A 14,121-nucleotide genomic window follows, 5' to 3' on the forward strand; every position below is an offset into this window, starting at 1 on the left:
GCCAGTGTTGGGGCGGCGGGCAGGGCTAGCAGTGTTGGGGCGGCGGGCAGTGCCGGTATTGGGGCGGCGGGCAGTGCGAGCAGTGCCGGTATTGGGGCGGCGGGCAGCGCCGGTGCTGGGGCGGCGGGCAGTGCCGGTATTGGGGCGGCGGGCAGTGCGGGTATTGGGGCGGCAGGCAGTGCGGGCAGTGCCGGTTTTGGGGCGGCGGGCAGTGCGGGCAGTGCCGGTGCTGGGGCGGCGGGCAGTGCGGGCAGTGCCGGTATTGGGGCGGCGGGCAGTGCGAGCAATGCCGGTGCTGGGGACGGCGGGCAGGGCTGGCAGTGCCGGTTTTGGGGCGGCGGGCAGGGCCAGCAGTGCCAGCAGTGCCGGCGCTGGGGGCGGCGGGCAGGGCCGGCGCTGGGGGCGGGCTCCGCGGCCGCGGCGCCGGGGGCGGTGTCCCCGCTCCGCCCCGCCCCGCCCGCTCCCCGCCCGCTCCCGCCGGAGGCGCGGGCAGCCGCGAAGGCAGCGCCGGGCGGAGCGGGGCCGGGCGTGGGGCGGCGGCGGAGCGGGGCAGCGAGGGGCCGGCGGAGGAGCGGAGCGGAGCGGGGCGGAGCGGAGCGGAGCGGAGCGGGAGGAGCGGGGCGCGGGCGGAGCGGAGCGGCTGCCGCCGCTGCCTGGATGCCAGAAGCGCCTCTGGAGCCAGCGGCCGGCGGCACCCGGGAGGGCCCGGGAGAGGAGGAGGAGAAGGCGACGGCGGCGGCGGAGTAGGACTCCGGGCGCGGAGGGGAGGAAGCAGGCAGCGCTTGCCATGGCCTCCAACTTTAACGATATAGTCAAGCAGGGCTACGTAAAAATCCGCAGCAGGAAGCTGGGGGTGAGTTCTTTCTCCCTTCGCCGGCCCTGCCCGGGGTGGGGGCGAGGCGCTGGGTGTCGCCTCGTCGGCCTGGGGGGCGGTGGTGCCCCGGGCCGGGGCCGCCAGCGTGGGGCGCGGCGACCTGCTGCTGCTGCTGCCGCCGCTGGGGCTGGGGCTGATGCTGCTTCTGCTGGAGCTCCTGCTGCTGCTGCTGGGGCTCCTGCTGCTGCTGCCGCTGCTGCTGGGGCTGCCGCCGGTGCTGCTACCGCTGGTGCCGCTGCCGGGGCTTGATTGCAGCTCCGGAGGGTCGGTGGGGATGCGCTGCCATTGCGCCTCGGGCAGAGCCGGCTGCTCCCCTCCCCGGCAAGGCGACGCTCCCCCGTCTGCCTCAGCCATCGCCCGCCAGGGTCACTGTCCGCGGAAAGCTGCCCCGTGCCCCTCCGCCTCGAGTCCCCAGGCCGGGGCTGGCACTCCCCTTCGGCCGTCCCTGGCTCCCCTGTCCCTTCCTTGCTGCCGCCGGCAAGGGCTCGGGTGGGGAGAGGAAGGCGCGGGCAGGAGCTGTAAACTTTGTGTACAGATTCTCCCTCTCCATCCCGTTTCGGAGAGGGATGTTTTCAGTCGGGGCAGGGTCAGAAAACGCTGCTGGTACCGGAGTGACAGAGTAGCGGAGTGAAGCGGCGTGGAGGTGTGGCGGGTGATGGTGTGATGGTGCTCTGCCCTAGGGAACCAGGGAACCGGGGACTGGGAGCCTGCGGCACGCCGGGGATGGGCAGGGAGGCGGCGGGGTGCCAGCCTCCTGAGCCTAAAGGCAGGTGCAGAGGCTGGCAGTGAGAAAAACTGTGAGGGCGGCTGTTGGAAGTGCCCACCGGGATGCTCAGCGACACCGCGTGTGCTGTCAGGTTGACCATGGGCACTTTCCCTGAAGGGGTGCAGCAAATCTTGAAAAGGCAGTGAACTTGGAGCAGAGTGTGTGCAGAGGTCAGGATTTTCTAAACTTCAGTCGGTCCCGGGAATCATCGGTTTGGGTGTCTCCTATCCTTTGTGAGAGAACAGGAATGCTTGCTTGCACAGCTGCTGATGTTGCCAATACTCCCGAAAGGTCCAAGTCTCTGTTGGCCAGGGGCTGGGAGAAGGTCTGAGGTTCTTTGTTTTCACGCTTTCAGTTTTTCTTCAGGTGTGCAGAAAAGTGCAGGGTCTCTACCAGCTCTCCCTTCCAGGGAGGTGGTCCCTCTTCCCCTGAAACCTGACAGCAGGGACCATGTGAAATCTGCCCTCCTCCAAGTTGTGCTCCCTGAGCTTATCACAGTGCTAATATTTATCTCCTCCTCCCCTCTCTCCCTTCCCCCCAGATCTTGTGCATTGCTTGCAGACAGTTTGCAGAATGGTGGGACACTAATCATAAATTGACCTTTGGAGCACTTCGGTGACTTGACAGGGCTGTTAATTCCAAAAGAGCACAGGAAAGTTTGGTCCAAACCCTTTATAGCCTCAACTACAAATGTGTGAGAGATGGTGTAAATCCAAAGAGAATGGATGCACTTATTAATGATTTTGCAACCCTAAAGTCACTCTGTGCATCAGTCAAGCATTAATCTCATCTGAAGAAGCAATTTCTAAGCTTTAGTTTGTTTCTGGCAGTCCTCTGCTTAACCTTTGCTCATCAGATTTTCCCCTGCTCATCAGTGTTGCTGTATGGGCCCAACACAAAGCAGAGAGATGATGGTATCCTGTCACCTTGATGTTAGCAGTTGGAAGCAGAGTTAATCTATTTGGTTTGCAAATCTGGTTTTGAAGCCATCTCAAGTGTCCTTTAAGTGTGAAATTATGTATATGCATGTCTCTATGTATGCATATACTTTTATATACCTATGCCTGTGGCGTATGTGCAACAAATCTAGAGTTCATATCACAATTATCTTGGATGACTTGCTGACCTGCGTGAAAAAATTGTGAAGAGAGTGATATTTCATTGCAGAATGTCCTATGTAGCTTGAATATTTTCTTTTGAAGATGTTAATCTGATTTTTTTAAGGGAGACACATAAAACTGTTTTTTTGCATGGATATTTTCCATGGTCGTAATGATTATCATACCTCTACACTAAGCATAAGGGAAATAGTTCATACAGTGTCTGTGGAGGATTTTCTCCTACTGGAGTGTGAGGGTGACAATTCAGACTATACAGCCTCAGGCAGGTGGTAGTATAAGCTTAAATATGACATATGGAAATGCACATCTGAATAAATCTATTAAATAGAATTTAAAAGGGATTATATTTTATAGAAAATAGCATCAAAATTCAAATGAGTTTGATGGTTGAAAGCTATGAATATGTGTGTATATATCCATAGCTAATTGGATTCTTTTGACTGAATATCTAAATTAATGCAATTTTTATTCACCAAGTGAAACATTAAAGATTTGTCTTTTTTTCTTTATGTCTGTCTCCAAGTTCTAATCTTAATAACTTGCACTGGAGCCATCATAATGTAGGTGAATACATAAGTTTTCAGGGATGTAAATGTCTGCTAGCAAATGAATATTTTTAATCTTCAAAATGCTGAAAAGAGGGAAGAAAGCTATGGGTTTTGGAAACTAAGGCTAAGATAATTTTTAAATATGGCAATAGAATTTTATCTCTTGCTAGGTATGTTTCATTGTTGCACACTGGAAGTTACTGGCATAGATTTTTTTGGTCGTAATAGTCTACATTATTTGAATATTTCAAAGTCTCCTGAAAAGCAGATTGATTAAAACTTGGAGAGCTGAGGTGTCTAATACCAATTTTAGTGCTTGACTTGGGCTATAAAACTAATTCTAACCTTTAGGCTGGTATCCAATCCGTTATGGAAATTCTTCCAATTCAGCTATTATTTTGTTTTATTTTGTGACTGAGAGAGCCCTGGCTAGGAATCAAATGGAAGATACTTCAATAGTATATTTTCATTTTATTGAACCCACAACAATAAGCTTTCGTTTGGGGAGAACATTCTGGTAGAATTTACTTTTTTTTATGATTTTTTTTTTTTTTTGGCAAGGTAAAATGTTTACTTCTGACGTTTTACACGTATACCTTGCTTTAAGTACTTGTTACCCCATCTGCCTACTCCCCACATACCTTCAAATTCTATTAATAGCATTCATGAAGTCAGGACTCGAGCTGTTTTACCAGCATAATTGATTCTGTTCTGAAAAGTGATTTTAAGACAAAAGCGATGCCTAAGTCTTGATGGAAATACATGGCCGGATGAACTGCGAGAATTTGACCTTACTTTTTTGTTTAGTGATGCTTGATCATTAACTTTTATTTTCCCTGTTTTTCACTGTAATCCTTAAGTGCTTGTTTACAGAAATTCATTAATAAATAAATAAATAAAATGGTATATTCCGCTTGACAGTCTGGTATTTTCAACTAGACCTCATTTGTTCTGGTACCTTTACCATGTTGAAGTTGCTTTTGTTGTAAAGTTGGATAGTCAGCTGAGGAGGTTTGCCAGCCTCTCTCTTGTTTTCTGACTGGGAATATCATGGTTTCTACCATGGAGATACCAGGCCACAAAGAATCCACCCAGTCTGACCACTTAGCTTGTCTCCTTATTTTGGTTAGGCATGAACTGTACATGGAACTTCTCTCTGGTGCCTTGAAATGTCAAGTATATGTTAAAGGCTATGTAGTAGGCAAACTCATGTGTATACGTCACATCATCAAGGTATCACAGTGTTTTTGAAACTTAGAAACTGTAGTGGTTGAGGATGACTGTAATTAAAACATCTTTATAAAATCTGTTTCACTGCAGCCTAAATATGCCTTTCTTTTCAGTGCCCTGGCGTTCCTGCATTGTTTGATATTTTGCTTTTCTCTAATACTACATAAAGAAAATACTCATTCTTGCAGCCATTACATTTGACCTGTGTGACCCTTCTTTGAAATAAATTTGATTGTAATGTGGTGTGCTGTTCAGATCAGAATAGGCCATTTGTGTAGTGTGGAACAGGACTGTGCTGCCTTTGTTCTTTTGGAATCTTTCATACTTGTGTCACATTAAAATTCATATGACACAATTTTATACTGCACTGGCTGTGCTTATAGGCTGAAACTTTCTTGTAGCAGATTGGAATCCCTTTGTTCCTCCTAATAAACTAAACTGTGAGGATTTCATGCCTTGCTGAAGTGCTGTTTCTTCGAAGAAAAACAATTTGATGTCACATTAGGAAGCCTAATTAAAAATGAACATTGTGTCACTTTGATAGTCTTGTTTTGACCCATGTCAGCCTTCGAAGTTATAATCTTATTGTTTGTTTGTTTTTGTCTTTTTGTTTGCCATGTCTTGGCCATAGAATGAAAGAATCCTATCTCTTGGAAATTTCCACTGCGTTTGTTAATAATTACGAATTTTTCAGTGTTTCCACATACTAAATGGAATTATTTTCTGAGTGCTTCAGTTTATACTCCAATACAACGATCCAAAGAGAAAATTGTACTTGCCAGTCAGTCTTGATTGAGAAGTAAGTAGTAGGTTGCTCTTAGTCACCAAATTAGAAGTTTTACCATATAACCTCCCCCTATTTTTAACCACGCTTTTAGATCATTACCTTTTCTGTAAATGAACACAGTGTTTCTCCTTCTGCAGTTAACCCCGTCCTCAATCAATCAGGACTAACAGTGCTATGAATACTGAACCACTGATTGCAGCTTGGTTCCTCTGGAAATAATGCAGCATGTGTCTTACGAAATTGTAACATTCAGTTGATATCGTGTATATTTTGGGTGAAGAAAGCAAAGGGACCTGCAAAATTTCTTGGGTTTGAGATGACATTGATCATACTGGCTCTGCAAGTGGGTCATGATGGATACAGAGGGTAAAGTAAAGGTTCTCCTGTGTCTTTGAGTTGCCACAGCATATACTAAGAAACAAGAAAACACTTGAAAAGGTACAGACAAGTAGTGCACCTGGAGTGGATATTCCTTCCATGGATTATTTTATATTATTATCTATGGGAAAGATGCTCAGCTTGATTGTAAGCACCAAGATTGCCTTTTATGTAACTGCATCCTCACCAGTGATATAAACTGTGAGTTACATCTTGAAGTATGAAGATAATTCAAATAAAACTATAAAACCTCAATTCCTATTTATAATATATTCATTTTGCTTTTTATAAAGCTCCAGATGGACAGGATTTAGAGTGCAGATTCCTTCTTTGTAAAGGAGTTTCTTTTTCATGATAGTTCAAGGCAACCTGAGATATGGAATTGAAAGGATTTCACTGTAATCTATTAAAGAAGCTAGTCACATTCACTACTTAATGCTGAAAGTGTCATTTAAAATACCAATAATTACTCCTTTCAGTCTTCTTGTTACTGTAATGTGAATGGATTTGAAGAATTAAAAGGAAAATACATGGATTTCCAATTCAGTCATTATGGAAAGAACAAACATCTTAAGCTTCTGACCAGTTTTTATTGATTAAGCATATTGTACAGGAAATTGAAAGAAATGTCTTGCAGCCACAGTAAACAAGGGCAAAAAGTCCCACAACTTTTTATGCAAATGCTTGTGTTAAAGCAACTTGTGAGTCAGGCTTGTGGTAAGCACTTTGAGGCTGCTGTGCTTCCCAGTTATTTTCATGATGTGCTTTTCCACCTCTTAATTCCCAAGAGGTGTGATAGCTGAAGGTCTAGTAATATTGTAATGGATGGCACTTACTTAAAGTCAAATAGTTCTTTTGTAGATAGCATATCACATCTATGTTATCAGTGGATTATAGATGCTGCTATTTTTACTCGTGTGTAATAGCATTTGCCTCAGTGAGATTGCACCTCAGCTGTATGAAGATTACACAAAGAAGTGTTTGTACAGACTCTCTCTCTTTTACTTGCATATTGTGAGATGGTAAAATTTTATTGAGAATTTGTTGTATCTTATGTAAGGCCTTTTGTTTTTTATTTAGAAGTCTGTCATTTTTGTCCTATAATGGACATTAAAATCTGATGAAAAGATCCAGTGAAAAGACCCTGAACTCAATTTAAGGAACCCATTAACTTTGGTGGCTTTGGTTCAATGTCCATGTGGGAAAATTAGCCACATGCATAGAACATGAATTTCCTTGTTGTAAAATGCCTTTCAAATCCTACTCAAAGGAATTGTCCTTTCTGAAATTGGTAATTATGGAAGGAACATGCTCTATGAGTCCTTGAAATTTACAAGGAATTATTCATGTAATTCCAGTAGTGAGTTTTCTTCCTAGTTTTTTAGAAATAATCTCTCTTCGAATCATTCATTCAGATTTTTGCAAGCAGTGCAAAATGCTTTATAGCTGTTGCCTGGCAACAACATATTCAGGCAACAGCATATGTGAGTCAGTTGTTATATGTTTATATATGTGGCTGTGTATAGAGCATATATTTTAGGTAGATACTAAGGAGACATTTTTTAAAAAGCATGCTATGAAATGCTCTTTAAAAAAAAATAAAATTCAAATAAAGGTTTTGGGGTCTACATTACTCTGGAAAGTTTGTCTTTTGTTTCAGGTTATGTGAAAGATCAGCTAGCTGAACAGCTTTTCACAAATGTCATGATGTAGTTAATACACTTCCATTCAGTCTGAGCGAGCAGTGTAAAATACTCTCTTTGTTGAAGACAAGCAATATTTTATATGTATGGTTGTTAAATTATATTCCTCACTGTTCTTTAATAATGTGTTATTGAACCAAAATTTGGGTGTTTTACTGTGTACTGTAGCCTTTCATATATATTTGAAATAATAATTGTAAATTTTACACTGCAATTTTTGTTTTTAATCTTTGCAACTTGCAGTGCAACTCTTAAGATTCAGAATGACTGTGGTGTATTTATTGTAATGACTCATAGTTTGGTTGAAATTTTTTTCCAGAAAAAATACAGACTTCAACTCTAAATACTAGGAAATTTCTTGAAGAAAATCAGTAAAGAAAAATAGGGGAACCTTTTGCTACTGTGGGAAAAGTTTTTATGTAGTAGGACAAAATTACAAACTTATAAAAGATTTTAGTGAGAGTAGAGTGTGCAGTATCTTGACACTTGTGCAGATAAATGCTTACTTCCAGTTAATGTTTTTTTTTAGTATTCAGAAAACATGTTCACACATCATGTCTAAGGAAAAAAAATCTGTGATTGATAAATACAGCTCATGAACCACTATATATGAAAACTTTGTACACAAGAGTTCCAAACAGTGAGATTTGCAGCTGGCATCAGAATTGAACCTGCTGTCTTCAGGAGTACTCTTACTGACTAGGATAGGGTAGGGTATCTTTCTTGGAAAGAGTTTTGAAGGTGAATGCTAATTTTGAAGTCTACTTAGAAATTAAGGGGCGGGGGGGAAGCATCTGTGAGCTGGTAGTGAAATATGTTTCTTTTAAAAAATGATCTCTGCTGTAAAATAAGTCTTCCAGATTCTGATGGTTTTTAAGAATTGAAACGTGTGAAACATTGCATTGCTGTCATACTGAGAGGTTACAAGCCCATGCAAATGGAGCCTCACAGGAATTACTGTTCACTTAAGATGCACATAAATTAGGAAGATAATTAAGGGAAGTGTGTAAATCTTTTAAAAGATTGATCTTCTTTCTCTCTGTTGTTCAGTTGCCAAAATGTCCCTCATCATCTCTGACTTATCTGGGCTGAACTTTGGAAAGGTTGTATTCATTAACATGTCAGTGAGGAATTAGAAGCACACAGCATTGAGGAGAACCTGGAGAAAAAAGTTGCACTGTGTCTGCTGGAGGAAGGGCTCTTTGGCACATTTCCCCTGCCTGTTCATTGCAAAAAGAATTAATAGCAAAGTTTAATATCGAAGGGCTGTCACCACTGTAGAACCAAATTACAACCATATTTGAGAAGGAAGCCCTTGATACTTCCAATGCTCTTTGTTTGTCCCTGGATTTTGTCTTTATTTGAGACAGTCTTGCTCCAAGTGGATTGTGTATTCTCATTCCTCATGCAAACACTATTTTTCCTGTAAAGAGAAAAGAGTGCATGAAGTCTTACAAAATAATAATACAAGAGTTTTCTGAATGAATGGTCATAATTATTGGTTTTGTACAGTGCCTAAAAAGAAGAGGAAGCTTCATTTTAACTGGAGTTAACATGTTCAATTATTAATCGGTAGATTAGTATGATAATAATGTGTATGATATATAGAATACATCTAAAATAGTCTGACAATAAGCACCCTAACAGCAAAGGGTGGAGGTTAATTTTTCATGACTCTAGCAAGGTAATGAAAATAAAATATATTTTCCTGAGTTTTATTTTCTGTAGTTCTAGTATCTTAAGCTACAGAATGAATTCTGGAGTTTTTTTGCACTGTGGATGAAATAACCTCTTTTGAGAGACAAAAATCTTTGTACTGACATGTTGGACTCAATATTAGAAAAGTTAAATTTTAATCTTTTGCAGAAATGTAATTTGTAATCTTGAGCACTTTGATCCATTCCAGCTTTACTCTCAATTATTCAAAGCCCACTCTACACTATATAAATTAAATCTAAAGCTGTGTTAAGACCCCTTATACCAGCATTGTGTAAGTGGGAAACAGGCTTTCTGATCTTAACTTTTCTGTTTGTAAAATTAGTATAATCTCTTTTTAGCTGTGATTGCTTTATTTTGTCTGTCTCAACTATAAACTCATGTTCAGTTTTCCTTTAAAATGGGTAGGTTGGCTAATGCTGACTGTGGTCAAAATATTATTAGGTGCTACAACACTATAGAAAACATTGTAATAATTAATATTCTATTTTTAGTAATTTGAACTTCATAACTATGGAATGGCTGAGGTTGAAAAGGACCTCTGGAGGTCACCTGATCCAGCCTCTCTCTCAGGAAGGGTTGCTGTCTATTTTAATGTTGTATGAAGACTTTTGATTGAAAAGAAACTTTTGGTTGTGTTTCATTGAATTCTGCCATGGATTTTTTTTTATTTTTTTTTTTTTACAGTAAGGATTTGTGCTGTAATTTATTTTATATTTTTGTATATAAAGAAGGAAAATATTGCGTGTTTTCCACCCAGATCTTACTGATAGATATGTTTGCTCATCAGTTTTCAGTTTTCTTATTAGAAACAAGTGTCAGGAATAGGAATGCCAGAAGTCTGAAGATGATAACTTTGATAATCATTATGTCTCTTTTTCCCTGAGACAGAAGTATAGCACAGAATCTAAAGTGTTAGAGAATTTCACTTTTAAAAGTAGGTATTGAAATGTTTAAGGTAGAATTGTTCACATCTTACTGGACACAACAATCCTGAAAGCTGAATACAGTGCATGAGACAATTTCATAACTGCTTGAATTGCTGGTCTGCAGTTGTGGGTGTAAATTTCTGACCTCAGCCATGCAGAAAAGCTTAATTTGTCAAATATATGGCACATAAAGTAATAACCTTATTTTAAAGGAGGGGGAAGTGTTAAAGACTTTACTGCAACATCTTTTTCCTTTCCTAGTGCAGTGTGTCACTGATCAGATTTGGAGAAGACATCAGTTGTCTCATCTCCAAATTTTATAAAAGGCATATTCTTCCACCAAAAAAATTGGAAGCCCCTTACTCTGTAGGCTTATGTGAAGCATTCTGCTAAGCAATGCTAGTACTTAGCCTTAAGTTGTCTGTTTTACCCATAATATCTTGGAGCCCAGCATGGGGAACATGTATTTGCATGATCCTATAGAGGAAGCTCTGTGAGAATTTGTGAAGGTTGTAGGGTGAATCAGTCATTATAATAATACTAGTGTGAACACTTCCAGAAGATTTGTAGCAATCAATATTGTCAGGGTACTGGTTTGCCTGTAACAAGGAAAAAAGGGTGCTTGCTTTGTTTTTTTCTGCAAAAAAGGAATAATTTTGAGATATCTGAATCATTGGTATCTTCTTCATTGTGTCATAGCTCAAAGAAAAAGGTTGAAGATGTACTGGGTAGCCTTTGCTAATAAGAATATTGGCTGAATCTTTTTCATTATTAACACACTTAGGTGGTAATGTATTTAATGAAGTTGAGTTCCCTCATCATGTTGCGTTTTTCCAATTATTGAATAATCTGGATGTCTGGGGTTTTTTTGATAATGAGAATTCTAATGTAGAAACATCCAAAAGAAAAATAGGAGAAAGGAAACTACTTTTGGCTTTAAGTTTGAACATGTAGATAAATTAGATCATCTGTTTCAGGTGTAGGAAATAGTTACCTTGATTAGATCTCACTGCTTAGTGTAGGCACATCTTTAATTTCTTCTGACGAGTTGTAAGATCAAACGTTTGTACAGAGAAAGCTGTGAAACAGACAAAAAGTTTCTCAGCATTAAATCTGCATTTGTACATAAACTTTGACTGGTGAGAATTCATTAAAATTACATGTGCAAAATGCAGTGAAAAATTCTGAGACTGTCTTCTGCCATGGAGCAGAATTTCTGACAGCTGTTATTCCCAATAATGTCATGTGATGTAGAAAATAGATAAATATTAAAAAATGTAGCAGAAGGAATAAGGAGTGAAAGAAAGGCAGCAGTCTGCTGTAGTGTGATGTTGTTGCAGAAAACAAGAATGGAATTATTTTTATGGTCCCAGAGGACTTAATAAGGAAGAGCAGTGCAGTTTTTTAAAGGTAAAGTAGATACACTAATGCAAAGGCTCTATTTCTAGAATATAAGCTATTACACATTATAAGACTTGTCCAATACCCAAGGGCCAGATGGAATATTTCAGAGTCACGGCCATTTCAGAAGGTTCAGGTTATTTTGAAGAATTAGGTCTGAATGCCTGTAGTGTATCATTAGAGATGACTCTTTTCAGACACTTCCTGATCATTTGGGATGAAGATAATGCTTACAAATCGTGAAAGGGAGCTGTAACTAATGGTAACAGCTTAGCAGCTGGCAGAGAACATTGGCTAAACTATTGGAAATAGGAATCTGAGGTACATTGAGAATGGAAACCTCACAGTGAGATGTAGGAAGGAATCTCTAGAGCAGCCATGGAATAGATTTACATGAGATTTATGGGCAATGAGAGGAAAATTTATGCTGGTGGACCTCATACGGTATTTATTTGAGGATAAACGTTGCTCTAGCAGCTTTTATACAATAATATACCTATAGTGTTTAGATGTATTGCTTTGGGATTTTTTGAACTGAAGGAGAAACTAGAAAAGTAAATGCTACTTGTAAATATTTTTGACATGATTTTGACATGATTATAACATAATGCAGTGTATGTCCCAAGAGAACCCAGAGGTTAAATACATTTCAAAATGGTTTTGGAGGTGTATTTTTCAGAATTATTGATGTCAGAAAATAATTTTTGCCTGGATTTTTTTTTCTCTCTTCTCTGAAATGGAAAATCAGTGATTTCTGCTATGTTTCTGTATAATGTTATTTTACGGCTTACAGTCATTTCACTTAAAAAAAAGAATATTCAAGGTGAATTTATCCTATGCTGCTATCTAAACAGAATGGAATTTAAAACTATTGAGGTGGTGCCTCTTGTTCAATTCTTCAGAATCTTTTCTTTTTTCCACCCCTGATTTACCTGAAACATTTCCTAGACCATCATAACTAGTTGATCTTCTGATAGCAAAACTAAGTTTCCTCACGGTAATTTGGAAGTAACTTGAAAGAATATATGCCCATTCTCATTTAAACAAGGAATACTTGATTTAGTTGTACTGATGAAAAGGGACTGAGCTAATGGGCCAAATATCTGCTTGTGGGTAGAAAAGCATATGAAGGATTACAGACTCCTTCTGCACATGCCAGGCTTTTAAGTTTAGGGAAATGCAAGATGTAAATTATATTGATGTTGTTGACCTGAGCAAGCCTGCAGTGGTGGCACAGTGGCACTGTTGCTGGTGCTCAGGGCTGAGCTCAACACACAATAGATGAAATGAGTTAGACAGGAGATCTGAAGTGGGTAATGCTGCTAGCCACCCTTTGAAGTCAACTTTAGAGAGCTATAAACAAAGCATAGCTGACTGCATGGCCATTAAGATGATCGTGACTGAAATAGTGAAAATGGAAGCTCAACTAGCAATGCATAACTACCAAGAGATGCTTGATTTTTGTCACTACTGTTTAAGTTAGGCTCGCAGTGAGTAAATGAACAAAAACAGAGGAAAGACCTCTGGTAAGAGGGCCAAATCTGCCCTTGGTTGTGCTAGTGTCTCTGAAAGTGTTTGCAGGTATCACACACCAGCCACAGGGCTCACCCGAGTACAGCTCACCCTGCTTTGACCAAGTTTCATTTGTCAGTCCTTTTTGTTACAGCAATTTCATAAAATTATATCAATCCCAGCAAATGCTATTAAAACCTAAGCCAGGCAGAGCAGTTCCTCATCTTCAAAATTATTTTTCTAGGTAGGAAGGTAGTTTCAGGATTGCATCCCATGTAAATGGGATTTGTTCAGATTTCATGCCTCAGTTTTTCTTCAGTCAGAAGGGTTAAAAAACTTAATTTCTGAACCCAAAAATTGAAATGCTTGTGTAATATTTTGTCCTTAGGACCAGATGCCTTGGGTATAGGCCTTTAATCCCTGTGCCCTAGTTACAGCAATTAAGGTTCATGAAATATAAATTTTGTTACATATGCATCTTGGTTTCTTCTTTTTTCTTCAGTTTCAAAATCAGTCTGAAATATTAATGATTATATTCAATGGACTCCATTATGTGAATTACTGTTAATATTGCATTCTAGTTATCCTAACAGATGCAGTGAATGACATTTTCTAACATTTAGACTTAAATGCATGTTCTCTTGCTGACGAAAATCTTGACTTTAATAAACCATGTTCTCGTAGGTGTGCCTCTTTATCTGCATTTAAGTAAAAAAGTTGCTGAAGGTAAGCTGCACATTGGAAAACCACAGCTTATAATTGTTCATGATTTCTAGTGCTGCAGTGCAAATTAATCATTGTTGAAATGTTCTGGAGAGAATAGAAATGCCTAACAGCATTGTGGTCCTTGCCTGAAAGAACTTACACTCCAACATCTGAGATGGTAAACCTGTCCTTCAAAGACTCAGGGTGTTATTTTTTTTTACTGAAGGATTTCTCTCAACCCAAATCTATCATCCATTTCTGCCATTCTGTCTATGCAAATGGATTTTTGAAGCTTGGTTATAACAGTTCCTTTCTCCTCCCACACTGATGGAGAAATGGTCTCTCATGTGAATGAAGTCCCCATCAGTGAAGGGTTTTTTGGGATCAAGGAATGCACTGATAAGGAAGGAGGGTACAGAGATGGAAAAACAATTTCATTTAGATGGTTCAA

General features: G+C 40.5%; 1 protein-coding gene across 1 annotated transcript in view; it reads left to right on the forward strand.

The window, feature by feature from the left end:
• Positions 1-628: 628 nt before the first annotated feature.
• The window catches only part of DOK6 (docking protein 6), a 238,747-nt gene continuing 225,254 nt past the window's right edge, over positions 629-14,121 (forward strand). The window contains exon 1 of the mRNA XM_056484076.1: positions 629-853. Coding sequence (XP_056340051.1) covers positions 788-853 — 66 coding nt within the window. The 5' untranslated portion in view covers positions 629-787. The remainder of the gene's footprint in view (positions 854-14,121) is intronic.

The sequence above is a fragment of the Oenanthe melanoleuca genome, chromosome 2 (assembly GCF_029582105.1).
Source record: "Oenanthe melanoleuca isolate GR-GAL-2019-014 chromosome 2, OMel1.0, whole genome shotgun sequence".
NCBI lineage: Eukaryota > Metazoa > Chordata > Aves > Passeriformes > Muscicapidae > Oenanthe > Oenanthe melanoleuca.